Here is an 18,166-nt window from a genome sequence, read left to right as displayed (position 1 = left end):
CTGCTGTGAAGAAGAAAAGTATTTACCTTAAAAAAAAAAAAAAGCTTTCTCAGGAATTCAGAGTTTCATAATTATGATAAAGAAGCCACTGACAATGGCCTCAATATGGCTCTGGACAAAGGAACCAAGCCTCTCTCTCTATGTCACGTGTTTGGGAGAAGCTTTGCAAAAGGGCTCAGGTGCACGGGGAGGAGGGAAGGGTAATGGATACAGGTTCCTTATATCGAACACAATAATCAGTGAATTCACAGTGGAAGCGATAGGGAGGGGAGGCCCCTTTCTCTTAAATTGATCTCCAAGGCCATTTCACTTTATGGAATTAAATATAGCTGACTTGGAAAAAAAAAAAAAAGATTCCTTCTTTGCTCTTTGGCAGGGTGAAGTAGAGAAATAAAGTCTCCCCGCTGAACTACTATGAGGTCAGAAGCCTTGCTGCTATATTTCACACTGCTACACTTTGCTGGGGCTGGTTTCCCAGAAGATTCTGAGCCGATCAGTATTTCGCATGGCAACTGTGAGTATCCACCACCTCGCCTTCTTCTCGCCCTCTGTGGACACATTAGCCTGCATGAACCAGCGAAGCATAAAAACTAACATTTTAATAAAATAGGACATCTAGTCTCTTGCCTTGTCCAAGGCAAAGGTGGTAGTTCAGGTCTTTTCAAACTGAAGGGATGTAGGTTCATGATTCTGTTCCGTGTTGCCGTGGGGACGCATATGTGTGAGCATGTGAGAGGTTTCTCAGTACCTCCCATAAAGTTTCGTTCATTCCACAGAGGCCAAGATCATGCCTGAAAACCAGCTTGGGAGAAAATCTCTAGCATTTGGGTTTTGCCAGTATTGCACATTTTCACACATAATTACTATCTGGGCGATGTTACAAGCTACAAACAGAGAATAATGAAGTCTCTTTTGGAGGATGAGAAATAAAGATTAACTTTTTAAAAAACTTACAAGTTGTATCACTGCTAGACTTGGATAGACTGATTTTTTAAATTCACAGAGATCCTGTTTTAACTGTATAACAAGTCTCTGCTTCATTCTGGAGTAGGAAGCAACACGTTAAGAATTCAGTTTGCTCCTCAAAAGAGGAAGCCCTATCCGTGAGTAGGATGAAACAACTGATTTACTACTTTTTCCCTTCAAAAGCCAAAATATCACAGTAAAGGTGAAAGAGAACCTTTTCCCCGAAGAGCGATTTTCCTAGTAGCTATCCCCAAACAAGCTCTGAACAATCTACATAGTGGAGGTATTTTACACAAATAAGTGGCACTAGCAAGATCCATCAACTCTCAACTTTCTGCTGAATGTTCTGGGTTGGAAAAGGAGATTATATGGCTTGACGATGAGGTGGTCGACATAAAACCACCAGAGGATGTGACTGCAGACCAAATGCTGGCGGCAACTGCATCATTCTTAAAACGACAGTGTCTACCTAACCCAAAGTACCACACCTTAAGCAGCATTTCTTTTTCTCTATTTGAGAGAGATATTCTGGCTTTGGTGCTCCAGTACAGAAGAGATCCCAGCCCAAATGTGCTTCTGAAAATTCACATTTAAGTAGACACTCAAACCCCTGATAGCAGAGAAACATGACTTGTTTTAGCCAGCTCCTCAATCATGGGTAAGTGAAATTTCAGCGCAGTGAAGGAGAAACCACAAGACAATCCCACACCAGGGTTGACTGTTCAACAAACTGAGCTCTCGAGAAAGATCCTCACCAGGAATGATGCTCAGCTTCTCAGGGTTTACAGCACAGGATCTGAGCATCGATGTGTGAATGGTTTTCAAGTCCTTCCTTACCCCCAAACACTTGCCTTTAAAAAATGACTCATCTTGGACCTCCCCGGTGGCACAACAGGTTGAGAGCCGCCCTGTGATGCTGTCTGCAGCCTCTGCAGCACGGGTTTGATTCCTGGCCTGCCAGGGAGATACCCACATGGTGGGGCAGACCTCTCCTGCCTCGCCCGCTGCTCCCTTCAGCAGTGTCTTCGGTCCATCTGCCTGTTCTGCTTCCCACTCTGTCTCTGGTGAATTCTCTCACCCTCCTGCACCTCTGGTCTGTACCCCAGCTTTTATATAAATAAATATTAAAAAAAAAGACTCATCTTTCTTGCCTACTTAGTTTCTCTGGAAGATTGCCAGTGCTCTGGAGATTGTAGGTTGAAAGGCAGAGAGCTTTTTGAGATGTAGGTATTTCTAAAGGTCAGATGTTATTCCACACTGCCCATTCTCAGCCAAGGAGAACTACAGGAAAGCAGAAAAATGCTCGCTGACTCTCCAAGTCGGGGAAAATTCCAGATAGCCCAACTGGCTACACTCCGTTTGACCCTGGCCTGTCAAAGCCCCCATTTCTGTGAGATTAGCCAATTGCTTAACTCAAGAGTGAACTTCCCACAGTTCCTCGAATGCCAACCAACCTAGCGGGGCCTGCCTTCAATAGTAGATTATTCCAACTGGACGCCTGTGGAGACTGTATTTTTCTCCTGGCTCCTGGGCTAGGGCTTTTGCCTCCAGACCACATTGCCTTTGTGGTGATTGATGGGAAGGCTGCTTTGAAATAGTTTTGTCCCGAGACAAGATCTTTGGCAGACTGCCCCTCAGGCTTAGCACTCTACAAAGATGAAAAGAAAACGGGAAGAAAAGACACCTTCATGGAAAGGGTTCATTCGCAAGTTTAACCCCCAGAAAGAGGGACAAGTCAATAACAGCGACCCTTCGCCAGGCAAGTCCAGGCTTATTGTCATCTGGAAATGAAGCTGTAACCCGATGGTCCTGAAGGAGCCCTCTTCTATCCCCGTGTTTTCTGAAATAACAGACTCTTGTGGAAGCAGAAGGTGGTGGCAGGGTCCGGCCTCAGTGGCGTTTTGTTCTGCAGCCCGCCCCTGGGGGTCCTCCCCCTGCTGTGAATTCTTGGCTTCATTTTCTTGTCCCTCTCGCCCCCATATCCTCTTTTCACAGATACAAAACAGTATCCGGTGTTTGTGGGCCACAAGCCAGGACGGAACACCACACAGAGGCACAGACTGGACATCCAGATGATCATGATCATGAACAGGACCCTCTACATTGCTGCTAGGTGAGTGGCCCCCACGGCGAGTGCCCCAGAACCTCAATGCTACTTAATGTGAGGGCTACTTGAGTGTGAGAGGCTGTCATTCTTGCACGATTGTGTGTGCATGTGTGTGTCTAACAATGTGGATGTAGGTAGAAATAATTGCCTATTTTGGAGCTGAGACTCAACCCACTGTTTATCTTGAACGTATATGCAAATATTTACTCAAGCACCCAGCCGAGTGCTTCTCTCCTGGGTACTTTTCTTAAATTAAGTTGAATGTGTAACCATGTATTATATAGTGTGTGTAGGTGTGTATATATATTAGACCTGTTTGTATTTTCGCTGTTGATAGAGAGTGTCGCTACTGTAACAGGATGACAGTAAGCCCCCATTTTAGAGGGGTTTTTGTGGATGAATTCACTCATTAGTGGAATTCTGAAAACAAAGCAAAGGGATGGGCACAACCAACCCTTGAAAGCTGTCAGTAAACTGAGGCGACCAGAGAGGAGAGTGGGGGCGGGGGGAGCTGAATAGGAAGGGCCAGAAGGGGCCAGGACACTGGGGCTGAGGATTCTGGTGTCCCAGTGATGGGTGTGGTGTGGTGACATACATGGGAAGAGGTGTGAACCTAGTCTTCTAAATGCTACACAGTGTTGTGAACCAATGTTGTCTCCCAACACATCATTTTAAAATATTTTAAAAGGTTTTTACTTGATTCTAGTAAAAAGACAAACAAAGCTCCAGCTATTGCAAAAATGTCAGTTAGATGGGCCATGACTTAAGGCTGAAAAGCATGTTAAGAATACTGCTCCCAAAGGGGGTCACACATACATTTAGGCTTTTGTTTTAATTCTACATTTAATTTACCTGGCCCGTAAATTCTCAGACCATAAGTCAAATGAAAGGTTAGATGACCTGGTGAAGTTCTTTGGGGTTCTAATGATATATGAACCCCCACTGGTGGTGGTGGGGTGGGCTCATTCAAAATGATTCTAAATGAACAGAGACAAAGAACACTATTTTTGTGGGTTTCCACGGTGGTCCTACCTGATCATACTCAGAATAAGAAATTGAGATTATGTTTGTGATACCATTGTGGCTGTGAGCGTAGGTAAAGCACAGGTGAACACCACCACCACTTAAATCTTTCAACGCACTCTGATGTTCTGGAATGCATCAGAAAGTAAGACCATTAACTAGCTGCCAATACGGTGCCAGTTCCCCCTCTTCGTCACAGAAAGCAATGCCAGAACACTTTAAAAATTCTACTTCACAAATACTATACAGCACACTTTGGTAACAGGTACTATATAAATTGCAACTATGGTTCTAAGTGCTTTATAAATGTCCATTCATTTAATCATGGGGGAGAAAAACCTATGAGAAGAAACTGTTATTATCCTCACATCTTATAAGAAGAAAGCAAGGTACAGAGAAGTAAGATGATAGGGTCAAAATGGCAGAGGCCAGGTATGAACTAGGCCTTGCTCTGCAGCCTGTCATTATTCCTTCTAGTCTGCAGCCTCCTGAGTAGCCAAGGTGGGTAGTGTTTGTCCTGGTAACAGCAGTTGCCCAAGAGTATAGTCAGTCATTGTGGGTATTCACTAAAAAGCATTCCAGTGAGCATCCTGGTAGAATATGAGCTCCTTCTTAAATACTATTTTTAGTTTCCAAAATGTAGCAGAGCTGGAAGATTACATCGGTCCCCAATTATCTAAAGGCGGATCAAAACAAATGATTAAACACTGGGTTTGTTGAGAAATCGGTTGACTTGAGAATCGTCTATGAATTGTTCACTTTGCAGTTGGTTTTCTGGAAGGGAAAATAAAATGGTGTATCTGACTGCCCTTGTTCCCGATAAGTTAGCGTGAGCATGGAATGCAGGTGCTGGGCAAATTTAAAAGTGATGATTATGCCAAGACGATAAAGCCAAGACAGTTTTATGCTCACCCCCTACCCAAAAAAAAAAAAAAAAAAAAAAAGAAAGAAAAAAAGAAAGAAAAATAATAGGAGGGAAGGAAAGGAGAAAGGCATTCAGTTGTTTAAAACTATAAAACAGACTTGTCTTGGGCCTCCCCGGTGGCGCAGCGGTTGAGCGCTGGGTTGCGAAGCTGCCCACAGACTCTGCAGCACCAGTTCGATTCCCCACCACCGGCGAGGGTCCCACATGGCGCGCAGACCTTTCCTGCTGCGCCTGCTGCTCCCCTTAGCAGTGTACTTCATCAGTCTGCCTGCTCTGCACCCCTCCACCCCGCTCTAGCTGTGGTGAATTCTCTTACCCTCCCGCGCTTCTGACTGTACCCAGTGCTTGTATAAATAAAGAAATCTTTAAAAAAAATAAAAAAAAAAGACTAGTCTTTCCTTAAAAATCTAGTATGTGACGCCCTAGTACTGACATGTTTTTCACACCATAGTCAGCCACTTCCCTCCCATACACACGCTTGGAAAACTTCCTACTGGAGTGCCATGGCCACCACACTCAAGTTCTCTCCTGCCTTCTCATTCTACACTTCCCAACATTCTCCTGCGAGATCCAGCTTCCCGGGCCGCAAGTAACACGATGTAAAGTTAAACCTTTCCCCCAGGCTCAAGCCATGGTAACACAATTAAGTGGCACTCACTGAGGCGGGGAGAGGAAGTCCTAGGATTAAGTCAGTTTGTGCTCAAATAACTTCATTCAGTAAGAGCAGCCCATGGATCCTGGGGTGCACTACGGGGGGCTGGGAATCACCCCCGGCCCTGGTCTGTGGTTTAGTGGGGAGCACTGTTTCTCTTTACTGGGTAGAATGAGCTCTTGGACAAGTGAAAAAAGATTACCATTGTCCCAAAAGAGATTTTGGTCACGGAATTCGATTTTTAAAAGGTTTCCAGTTCTTTCTATGTCTGTGTCAGCAACTGGAAGCCAAATCCCATCTAAAACTGGGGGATCGAGTGAAGTGTGATGTCAAGAACCCCTGTCAATTCAGTTTTATTATCCATTTTATAAATTCTTCTCTCTCTCTCTTTTTCTTGTTTAATCTCTAAACTGCTAATTAACATAAACAGGTCATGCCAGAAGGGGGCAATCCAAGAGTTCCTGAGGAACTGCCAATGCATATTAATCACTTGTTAATTTACAATTCATACATTCAGCTCCTACTTAAAATTTTAAGGGGAAGCAGGGCAAGAGACAACTTGGAGTCTTCTCAAACCCGATACCAAAGTAATAGGCAATTCCATTCCAATAACGAGCCTGACCCACACACAGCCAATAAAGTCAAACAAGTAATAAATGAATGCAATAAAATTGCCTTGAAATGAAAGGGCAGGGTTCTGGCATCCTGCAGAGGGGGAGGAACTTCTCAATTGAGTGAGTTCCACTTTCTCCCCCTCGCCACCCTGACACACATGCACACACATGTGTGTGCACATTCACGCACACCGACACACACAGCGTGCATGCCTGAGTTCACACACACTCACAGTTCAGTAGCAGGCAAGGGAGTCATGTACGTCAACTGCCTTGTCCCTTCTTTGTATTTTCCCAAAACAGCTTGTTTTGTTTTGTTTCCCCCTGTTGTACGTTCCCTAAAAGCAAGAGCAAACAGATTTCCAAAGAACTGGAGAGAAAAATTGAAGGGAATCCTGACAGCAGATAATGCCTGTCTTCCTTCTCTTTTTTCTTTTCTTCTCTCTCCCCACCCCCACACTTTCTTTTAAGCCATGAGGGGGCTTGAAAGTCTGCACAGGAGCCTTGAGATCCTGGTTTAAAGCTGTGGGTAATTTCCAGCCCCAGGACTTCCTGCATTTTAGAAAAAGTCAATGTTATTTCAAGGGAAAATGAGCTGTTTTGCTTTCCCTTTCTAGCCCCTCATCTCCCCAGTTGAGTGTACTTTTTTCTTTTCTTTCTTCTGATTCCAGACAAAAACGCCCTTGTACTCAGCTCACACAGAAGGGGATGTTTAAATATAGCCCCACACCTGAGCTGCTGATTCTGTTTCTCCCCTTCCAGGGGGAGATTGGCAGCAAATTGTAAAGGCAACCGAATTCTCAGCAAAACAGGAAGGTGAACAGAAGCAAGAAATGTAAACTTTAGTTCAAGTACATTTTAGACCGTAATGGACCATCATCGTGTGAAGAAAAGAGTGGCTTCTGGAAATAATTTTACCTTTATCATCTCCCATCTTGTCAATCAAACCATCAAAGCTGAGGCTGAAAATATATTTTCCAAAGAGAGATGGAGATAGATTTGCTTTATTCTGGGCCCCCTTCATGAACAAATGTGGCGTGTTGAATCCCAAGTGTTTGGGTTGGATAAGAAGACACTGAAATGGCAGGTGAACCCATATGCGTCCTGGTTTGGGGGCCAGTTGAACTTCCAGAGTCCTCGCCCCTGAGCTACAAATATACAGATATTAGAAATCTGGCAGGAGAGAGATTATGGGACTGTGGTCACTAAAAGTATCTGTTAACCACCCCTCTGCCCCCCGGAAAAAAATTAAAGCAAATGCCACCATATTAGAAGGTGCTCAATGTGATCTAAAAGCATGTCTCACAACTGAAATGGTCCCTTTGTTTTGCATGTGGATGTCCTATTTTTTAGTAGTGTGATATGGATTTATCTGCCATGAAACAGACATGCCCATTCAGGAGAAAATGAACTATCTTGACGCTTGTGTTTGACACTGTATTAATTTTTCTTTGTTTACAGGGACCATATTTATACTGTTGATATAGACACATCACATACAGAAGAAATTTATTGTAGCAAAGTAAGTAGCTTTAAAACCATCCCTCTGAAATTAAAGACTGAATAGTTGTTGAAGATGATACATATTTTAAATGCATTGGTTGAGATGACATGGTTCATAATAATTACGGAGATTGTGTGAAATCCTAATCTGGGAATAAGTTGGGGCTTAATTCATGTTCACAGTCAGGCACTTCATATTTTATTCATTGAACATGTGTGCATACACACGTTAGAATTTTAAATCATTCTTTAAATTCCTTTAATAAAATATTAAAATATAATATGCATTATAATAGATGATATAATTAAATAATTAAAATATAAAATATACTTGTCCAGGAAAATTCCAATTTTCCTATGTTTAAAGTTTGTCCCAGAAATGTTTCATTGTTGTGTTTCCACGTCTTGCTGTATTAAGTTTGATTTGACTGCTGTGATTCAGGAATTTGATCATTATCTTTTTCAGGCACACATAATGTATAACCTAAGCTTCCCTTCTAACACCACGTGGAGGTATTTTAGTTACTAAAATCTGCCACAGAAGTAGACGATTCCTTCGGTCCATGAATTTACGCGAAGGAACCCAACCTGAATTAAATCTTTGTCCACCTAAAGTGAATGTCCCCTTTATGTTTAAGAAAATGACTTCCATATTTTAAGGAAAAAGACCGCTTTATGAAAGTTGATTCATCAAATGAAAGGCAAGGCCAAAGACATGCTTTTTATCAAAATGAGCAAAATATGTCGCCAGCCAATTTGGATACCTCATGTGAAATTTCCACGCTGTTGTTTATTCTTCTTTCCTTCCTCCTTCATCTTTATCTCAAAGAGAAAAAGATCATTTTGGAGTTTAATGAATAGAGAGGAGTTCAAAATTAAATGAACATTCCCTTCTCTTCTCTTCTGTTGTTAGGGTGACTTAATCATGGAGAAAGGGTGCGGAAAGCTTTCAATAAATATATGTTCAGCCTCTGCTCTCCCCAAGGGAACTCTTATTTCTCAAATCAAACGCAACCACCTCTGGACTCTCATTGATTTCTTTCTTGATCCCTGCAGAAACTGACGTGGAAATCTAGACAGGCTGATGTAGACACATGCAGAATGAAGGGAAAACATAAGGTAGGCAATTTCCATTTCTCCTGCAGCTGCCACTTTGGGTTAAGTTCTGGGCTCTTATCTCTAGCTGTGGACCGTGATGTGGAATGGTTCATGCTTGTTCCTTTTTCCCCAGTAATTGCTTTTTCCATCAACTTATTGAGGGCTTTAATTTGCAAAAATAGTTTGCTTTTAATGTGATGAAACATGACGACAGCTGCGAGGGCTGCGTTGTGGTGAACTCCTTAGGGACACTGGGGATTATGGACACCAAGCTGGCTGCCCCCCAATCTTTTGAGTACACTCGTGGGGGGGGGGGCGTCTGTGGGAGTGCTCGGGAAAGCCTGCAGTAGACACACAGGGGGCTGAGCCTTCGGTCATACCGCAACACAAACACACACTTCAGCCAGGAGCCTTTTACTTCAGGGGACCCTGGAGCATCTGGCATTAAAATTAATATGATGGGAGGTTGGCTCTCCCAGGCTTGCCTTTCTTTTGTGCATAAACACACAGGCTTCCTTTCTATGCCATGCTCCCATTTATTGTTCCAAAAGCAATTGTTCTTGTCAACATCATCTTCTGGTTAATATCAGCAGGAGCCTGAGCTTTGAATAGGCAGACACTCAGCCACATTCCCCCAAACCTTGCTGTCAGCTGACCGTGGTAGATGGGCTAGAAGGGGCTTCTGCACTGAATGGACTGGATACAAAAAAGTTTGACTTATTTTTCAGGATGAATGTCACAACTTTATTAAAGTTCTTCTAAAGAAAAATGATGATACCTTGTTTGTCTGTGGGACTAATGCCTTCAACCCTTCCTGCAGAAACTATAAGGTAAATACTGTTCTGTTGGAACCACCCGGCCAGGAGGTATTTCATGAATGGCTGTGATTGCGCCTGCAGCAACCTAAGAGGGGTGATCAAACACCACTGGGTTCCTCTCGCTTGTCCCCCTGAACGTGTTGGTCCACATGAGCCATTCTGAGCAGGCTACTGAGCTTCCTGTTTGTCCAGGATTGATTGACAGATCTTTGAAGAGCCTGCCCAATAAAGGCCATTTCTACAAGACCCTATTCTTTATTGTTCAGAATTCCAACATGCCTACCACATATGCCATGTGGATTCACTCGCTTTCTCCCTCCCTCCTACCCCACCATCTCCTCTCTGAGTACAAAAGCACACTTATATTCTGCATGATTCCTATTTTAAAAGGTATCTCAAAAACATGCCATTGGAAACTATACTAAACTATCGAGGTGAGGTATTTTACAAAGAAATTTCATTCCATCTAGCACTCAGCTTATTTGCCCATGGCCTTACTTGCCGTGGTCTTGATGCAGGGGGTGAAAAGGTAACAGCTAAAGAGTTGATGCAGCTGGTTAGCTGCGATGCAGCAATAGAGCATTGCTGCAAAGGAGGGGTGGCTGCGATGCAAGCTCCTGGCTCCACGTTTGTTAGCTTTCCTCATCCCTCTCAGCCACAGTCTTTGATTCAGGAAACGCATATTGCATTTCTCCCAACACCAGGCTTGGGGTTATAAAGACAAACAGGAGGCCTCCACCTTTGGGGGCGTCCGAGAGGGAGAAGAAACTCTATGGCATCGCTGCCATGCCGATGTATGCAGAGGATTATGAAAGCGCAACAGAGAAGGACTTAGCCTGAGAGGAGGCATCAGGAAAGGCTTCCTGAGTGGGGAGATAGCACACCTCACTGACATTCCCAGCCACTCCTCCATAGGGAGCATAATCACCCCCAGCCCAGAGTCCCAGAGCATCTAGAACCTGACAGGCCCCTCCCAGAGAGGTGCGCCATTGTATTTCTGATGAGATAATGCCTTATCTTGGTCATGAAGAAGTTAGCCAAATGGAGGGAGAAGGGCCTTCCAGGTAGGGGGAACAGCATGAGCGAAGGCAGTGAGTCAGACATACCCCGTAGAGCTGGAGAAACACCATTTGGTGCTCAAGTGCAGGACTGTAGAGTGACAACATGATAACAAAAATGAGACTGGAGAGAAATATGGCCCCAGGGGCGAAGGGAAGAGAGTAGAGTCGGGACATACTTAAGTGACAAAAACAGTACGATTCATGGTTGATGAGCAGCGCAGGAGAAGAGGCGTTAGAATGACAGGTGGGCTATCCCTGGGGTGAGTGGATGGATGGGGCTGCCACCAATTTAGCAGGAAAGAAATGGAATGCAGGGGGGCTGGGGGTGTGGGGAAAAGGGCCCAGGCTGCACACTGTGTGCCCAGCGCGCGGACGCCAGTGGAGATGTCTGGGACACGCATGGAGATGTCCACAGGAAGACGGATGAGCAGGCCTCTTGAGGCAGGGGGAGACACGGGTAGAAATATAGATGTGGGTTTCATCGGCATAAACTGAAGCATCCTTCACCTCTGCGTGAAGTATCAAGATGGAGAAAAGTAAAGATGGGCTGATATCAGAATCAGTCTTGGGTGTGACAGTTTTAAAAGACTCTGCCTTTCCTCAGAGTAGCAGTAGTTCATCTGGGAACTAGCAGCGGCAGGGCCAGGATTAGGGTGGGCCACGTGGGGCAGTTGCCTCAGGCTCCTACTGTGAGGGGCCACCCCCCAATTTCAGTAACCCAGATAAATGTTTTTGTTTTAAAAATCAAAGTTCATGTCAAAAATCCTGTCATAGAATACTGAAGTGATGACTCAAGATAGGAACCTTCCATTTCTAACCATTTCCAACCTAAGTGGCCGGTCCAATCCACTAGTCACATTCACCAGGAACAGCATTTGTTGAGGTCCCGACTTCAGTTCTCCCACTTAACATTCCATCCTTGTTTGTCACTGTTTAGGACTCATTAAGATTAATGCTTCCAACACATCGCAAGAATCCCTAGCTGGAAAGCTATCTTTTATGACAAATTGCAGGTTTTCCTGGCACAGCGATACACAGGCAGCCTATGATCCAGCCCCTGCCTGCTGCCTGGGTTCCGTCCCCCAGACGCCTCACCTGTAGTGACTCCTTCACCTCTTGCTTGTTCTAGCCACACCTGCTGAGCCATGTGCCAGGAGCCTGGGCCCCTGAGAAACCACAGACAGGATGTTCTCCCCATGCAGTCCCCGTCTGTATGCCCAGCACTGTGAATGATAGAAAAAACCCTTGATGCCACTAGGAAAGTTCTTTTGACACAGGCACAGAGGGACTGTGCATGATTCCAGACATGGTGTATTTTACTTGACTGCAGGGAGAACGGACAGCCTCTCTCTTAAGTACTCTGTATCATGGATTAGGACCAAAGGTTCCAAGCAAAACCCAACATCCATCTTCCATCAAAAAGTTCAAGACTGGGTGCACAGACCTCTCTTTCCGTGCCCGCTGCTCCCCTCAGCAGTGTATTTCAGTCCTTCTGCCTGTTCTGCTCCCCACTCTGGCTCTGGTGAATTCTCTCACCCTCCCGCGCTTCTGACTGTACCCAGTGCTTGATAAATAAATAAATATTTAAAAAAAAAAAAAACAAAACTTAAGTCTGGGCCTCCCCTGGTGGCACAGGTGGTTGAGCGCAGCGCTGCGAAGCTGTCCACAGCCTCTGCAGCACAAATTCAATGCTGGCCGGCCGGTGAGAAACCCACATGGTGTGCCAGACCTCTCCTGTCTCACCCGCTGCTCCCCTCAGCAGTGTATTTCGTCAGTCTGCCTGTTCTGCTCCCCATTCTGTCTCTGGTGAATCCTCTCACCCCCTGCATCTCTGGCCTGTACCCCAGTTCTTGTATGAATAAATAAATCTTAAAAATAAATAAAGAAATAAAGAAAAAAGAAAAGCTCAAGTCTCACACTCCAAGAAGCATTAAATTGATTAGACCAGCCTGAGCAGGAGGGGGACAAATTTTCAGTCTCTGCCTCCCCATCAAACCCTGATTGATACAACTTTTCTAATAGAAGTAGGCGAATGTGCTAGAGAGGAGTGCCCTAAATAAGATTATCTGGGGAACAATTCTGTAGGCGACCCACTGTACATCTCAAGCTACATTTCTTACCTCTTCCCTCCTCCTGCTACCCCTTGAACTTCTGCAAAAGTCAGACTGGCCCTTCCTACAATTACCTGTACTTTGTGCTGAGTTAATGCCCTGGGGGCTGCTGTTACATCTGAGATTTGACGACTATGACAAGGATTAGTTCTAATTTCATGGAAGACAGGGTTCACCTGGGCATTGCTTTGTCCCCGGACCTCTCCAAACTCACAAACCAATGTTTTTTTTTTTTTTTTTTAATTTTTCCTTACTTTTCTTTTTTTTTTTTTTTTTTTAAATTTTATTGTTATATTCCCCATACAATTGCAGCCCCCCATTCTGACCCCAATCCCTCCCCTCCCGCCCCCGCCCCCCTAAAAGTGTCTCTGGTTCATAGTTTTTTGTTGATTTTGATTTTCACTTTCTTATAGTTATTCATTTTCCTGGTCCCTTATTTAAGTTTTCTAGATTCCTGCTATGAGTGAGACCATCCGGTATTTTTCTTTTTCTTTTTGGCTTATTTCGCTGAGCATGATCCCTTCCAGCGCCATCCATGTTGCAGCAAATTGCATGTGTTTATCTTTTTTGAATGCTGAGTAATATTCCATGGTATATATGTACCACATCTTCTTGATCCAGTCATCTATTTTTGGGCATTTGGGTTGTTTCCAAAGCTTAGCTATTGTAAACAGTGCTGCTATAAACATAGGGGTGCAGGTGTTCTTTGGAATTGATGTTTCTGTGTCCTTTGGGTAAATACCTAGGAGTGGAATTGCTGGGTCATATGGAAGCTCTATGTTTAGTAGGTCCAGAAATCTCCACACAGCTTTCCACAGTGGTTGGACCAGTTTGCACTCCCACCAACAGTGCAGAAGAGTTCCTTTTTCTCCACACCCTCGCCAACATTTGTTGTTGCTAGTTTTTTTAATATGTGCCATTCTCACTGGTGTAAGATGGTATCTCATGGTAGTTTTGATTTGCATTTCCCTGATGACAAGTGATGTTGAACATTTTTTCATATGCCTGTTGGCCATTTGCATTTCCTCTTCAGAGAAGACAAACCAATGTTTTAATTCTTCGCTTCTTCCTGCCTCGGACTAGCCACTGCTGTGGCCACTTTTTAGAAGCAGGTACATTTAAAACTACAGATCCCCCTTGTATACTGTCTCCCCACTGCCAGGACCACAGAATACACTGGTGGAGATAAGGGCATTTACTTTGCTTTGCTGCATCTTAAGATCCTTCTGAATCTTTGCCTGATCCGCAAACCACAAAATCAGTCACATTTCAACAAGAAGCTCTTGTTGGGATAAAATATCAGAAAAAGACTTTTCATAAAAATGTGCTGGGAGAAGAGTAAATTTGCTTTAAGGATAAATGACTTGAACATCTTCGCCTAAAATGTTTTTTAATGTTAACAACTTTATATGAGTCTCGATAACAGTTTAAACAAATGGAGTGGCTTCAGTGGGGACCACATCAAAGTGATCATCAGAAAAGGGACCATCTCATCCCTGAAAAAAATGGTGTCTGGGAATTTAGAACAACAGGTACCGTTGACTAGACAACACGACTGCCCAGATAGAAACTTGCTCCTTCCTCCTGGGTGATAGCCCAAAGCACCTTGACTTTAGTGCTAAAGGCCTTTCCATGGACCAGCCTAAGTACCAGTTCTCAGATCTCCAGTCAAACTGCGTAGCCAGGTGGTAAACAAAATACCCTAAAACTATAAAGAAGATCGAACCACAGAAGGTTGTAGAAACATGAGTGATGGAGAGATCAGTTTACGGACCCGAGGAGCTGTGATTTTATATTCTGTGGGTGTCCCATGGTGTACGGAAGGAAAGAAGGCAGGGGGGCAGGGAGTCCTCACTCAGCATGGTCAGCAGCTTCTTGAACTACAACTTGAAGCGAAAAGTCTTAGGAAGCCGGTGCTAGAATGATGACGTTTCATTCACCATTGCCTGAGATTTTGCTTTTCACATCCACGTTGTAATGAAACAGCGTCCGACAAAACAACATTAGTGGGGAGCCTGCCGTACCCCACAGATCAGTCGACCTCTGCCTACTGTGGGTCATTCGCCAATAGAATAGACCCACAACAGTGAATGTGGGTCAGTGAGAGTTGTGTCCTCTGATGACAGTTCCATCCTGCTCATGCCTCTACCCTCTCTATGACTAATCTAGGAATTCTCCACTGGAACTTCTGTATCTAGGAAGGAAATGTGGGAAGAGAGAAAACTCTGGAAGGATGCTTGCATGATGTTGAGGTGCCTGCCCTTAGCCTTACATTCCATTGGCCCAGCTAGTGATGGGATCACACCTGACTGCAAGGGAAGATGGGAGATGTAGCTTAGTGTGATCTGCAGTAAAAGGAAGTGGAAGTTTGTGAACATCTAGCAAGGCCTTGCCCCACCTGTAATGCCTTTGGGACCAGGCAGGTAACCTGCAGGAGCAAAGCAAGCAGGGCATAGATATAGTCAGTGGGTGAAAGGGCCCTGGTGCTGGAGACCACACTTGTTGCCTTCACTACAGCTCGTCACGACCCTTAGGTAAGACAGGGCTAAGATGACTTTCCCACTTGTTCAGAAGAAGCAAGAAATCCAAGTTTTCATGTACAATCTCCCCTGATGAAATCAGCATTAGTTTCTTTCTTCTTTTTTTTATTGTTTTAATACACTATGATGGCCAAATAAAACTGAATTACAACCTCTAACATATAGGAACGAGGTCTGGGGTAAGCACCAATAGGTAGACGTCAGATACCTTTGACGCCTCGTTACCTTTGACCTGTGCAAAGGCCTCAGCTTCTGAGCTCCTCTTTCTCATCCATACCATGTGAGACACCAACACATTTCTGAAGTGCAAAAGGCCACCTGAGATCTGGCAGCTGATGCCATACTGTTTTGCCAGCTAACCCAAGGCAAAATTCCAGTGCCTTCTTCTGGGATTTACCCCACAAAGACAGGACTCCTCAGCAAAACAAAACCAAAACTGAAGTCATTCTCTATAGGGCTTATGACTCAACAGATAATTCAGGAGGGAGCAACAGAGGAAGAGGAGTAAGTTTTCCCCATGATTGCCTCAGAAATTCCTTTCCCAAGAAGACACTTAATTCTAGATCATTCCAAAGGCTACGGGGATCTTACTTGTAGAATGGCGCAGAATCAATCAAACATGACTGAATTCAGACCTGAGCTGTAGAACCTCAGTCAAGTGCCTCAGTCTCTCTAGACATCATTTTCCTCATTTGAAACCAAGATGTTTATCTCAAGAGTATTTGAGGATTACTTGCATTGGAATTGCTTAGCACATAAAGTGCTTTATAAATATTAGTTGCTGCTGTTACTAATGTTGGTGGTTGTTCCTAATTAAGTGCTATTATTTCATTTAGATGGATACTTTGGAACCTTTTGGGGATGAATTTAGTGGAATGGCCAGATGCCCTTATGATGCCAAACATGCCAACGTTGCACTGTTTGCAGGTAAATGACCTGATTTCTCCTGGTTGCATTTGCTTTGCGTGCTTAGCCTGTCACTGCGAATCTGCTCTGGAGAATTCGCAGAGTCACAGTTGTACTTTGAGTCTCTGGTGAATACTGTAATTAAGAATGTCTTTTCCATTTGAAGTTAGTATGGAAATTGTACTTTTGCTTCTTAAAAAGGAGTCTTTGCCACCCTTACCCATGCATCTGTGGCTTCAGAAAGGATAACAGCTTTGTGCTGAATGTGTGATCTATCAGTGAGGCCATGTCTGGGCTCAAATAACAGGAATTCCACCTCAAACCCACAATGTGGATTTATTACTTAAGGTGGGGTAGACTTTCAGGTGGTTTTGGTTCAACAACTCAGTGATAATATCCAGGATGAGTTCCTTTTCACGTCTCTGCTCTTTCACTCCTTTCTCTCAGTGGGATTTGCTGCTCTATAGTCATAGGATGGCTGCCAACCCCAAGCACAGCTCTGATTACTTGCCCACACACAGAAGGCAGAAGGAAAGACACAAAAGGAAGCTTCTAGAAGCTCTGAGAGTAGTGAGGCCACATACTCACAGATTTTCAACAAACATCTTCATCAGTGTTATTGACCTGATGAGGTGACACGCCTGTCTCTGATAGATGGACTGTAGTGACCTAGGGGATGATACTGATCAACTAATTTTACCCACACACCCCTTTCCCACCCGCCTTCCACTGCAAAGGATAAAAACACAGCAGCAAGTAAGCCATCATTTTCAAGTGTGTGTGTGTTTTAATTAGGAAGTTATTTAGGAATTCATTGCCAGCTGTGTATGTGGAGGTGGGTGGAGGGAGAAGTGCTGGTATAATAGTGATTGCTATAGCATATAATAAAGCAGTTAGCTAAAATTCCATCACAACAGCTAAAAACTGGTACATCCTCGCTGGATGAGGAACTCTAGGGCTTTGATGATGAAACAAGATTAGCTCCTCAAACTGCTTTGCACTCAACATGTGTCATCCATCTGTGAACCTGAATCTGTGGCCACAGATTGTCGACATGGCTTGTAGCCAGTTAAAAGGAAAAGGCTGCTTGGGTCCTCCCTGGAATTGAGAGCACAGAATTACTGGGAAGCAGCATTGTAAGAAATAGTCTCGTAAACCTCTTTGTCAGCAAGGGCAGGAGCTAGGCCAGTAGGAAGAGTACTTGAATATATTCTCAAGTGCATAACTTCCACCATTGCACTGTTCTGACACTTGAACCTGCATTAGTTGGTACCCTGGAGGATGCGGGCTGCAGTGGAGAATTTAAATTGAACTGCAAACTCAAAAGAGGACTTGTAGCCTGAGGTAGAACAGGGAGAAGTATTTCCTAAGGACACCAGCCTTCCAGAAGCTATACAGAACAAGCCAGAGACAATGCTGTGCCTGCCCCTCCCCGCCCATGGTATATTTCAGTAGTTTTTCTTTGGCATGGTTGAAATCTCATAAAAGCTCAGTCCTTATTTATAGAAGATACTTGCTGCAACTGAATAGTTGTCATCATTAGCAAAAGTGGCAAAATGGTGCTCTATTTTACAAATAGAAGTTCTGGTGAGGTAACAAATGCTGGATATAAAACAAAAAATACTGCAGAGGAGTAAGTGGGAACACAAAAACACACTCACACACACACAGAAAGGTTTACTGCCTGCAGTTTCCATCTAATCAACACAATCAACACTTACTAATATATGGCTGTTAATAATGCAGTTATCAACCAGTTCTAACTTGAGCCTGAGTAAATTCCAGTGACCCTAATAACAGAAGTAGACATCAAGAACTTTGCTTACGTATATCTGGACAAGC

The 18,166-nt window shown here is 44.0% G+C and overlaps 1 protein-coding gene across 3 annotated transcripts in view; it reads left to right on the top strand.

Moving 5' to 3' along the window:
* Positions 1-300: 300 nt before the first annotated feature.
* The window catches only part of SEMA6A (semaphorin 6A), a gene marked incomplete at its 3' end in the record, with an annotated part of 62,210 nt that continues 44,344 nt past the window's right edge, over positions 301-18,166 (top strand). For all 3 annotated transcript variants that reach the window (XM_084252403.1, XM_084252402.1, XM_084252401.1), the window contains exons 1-6: positions 301-514; positions 2,962-3,079; positions 7,749-7,809; positions 8,847-8,909; positions 9,617-9,718; positions 16,255-16,345. In XM_084252403.1, coding sequence (XP_084108529.1) covers positions 415-514; positions 2,962-3,079; positions 7,749-7,809; positions 8,847-8,909; positions 9,617-9,718; positions 16,255-16,345 — 535 coding nt within the window. In that variant the 5' untranslated portion in view covers positions 301-414. The remainder of the gene's footprint in view (positions 515-2,961; positions 3,080-7,748; positions 7,810-8,846; positions 8,910-9,616; positions 9,719-16,254; positions 16,346-18,166) is intronic.

The sequence above is a fragment of the Talpa europaea genome, assembly GCF_964194135.1.
Source record: "Talpa europaea genome assembly, chromosome: 13".
NCBI classification, from domain to species: Eukaryota; Metazoa; Chordata; class Mammalia; order Eulipotyphla; family Talpidae; genus Talpa; species Talpa europaea.
Note: the sequence above shows the minus strand (reverse complement) of the source record. Positions and strands in the feature narration are given on the sequence as shown.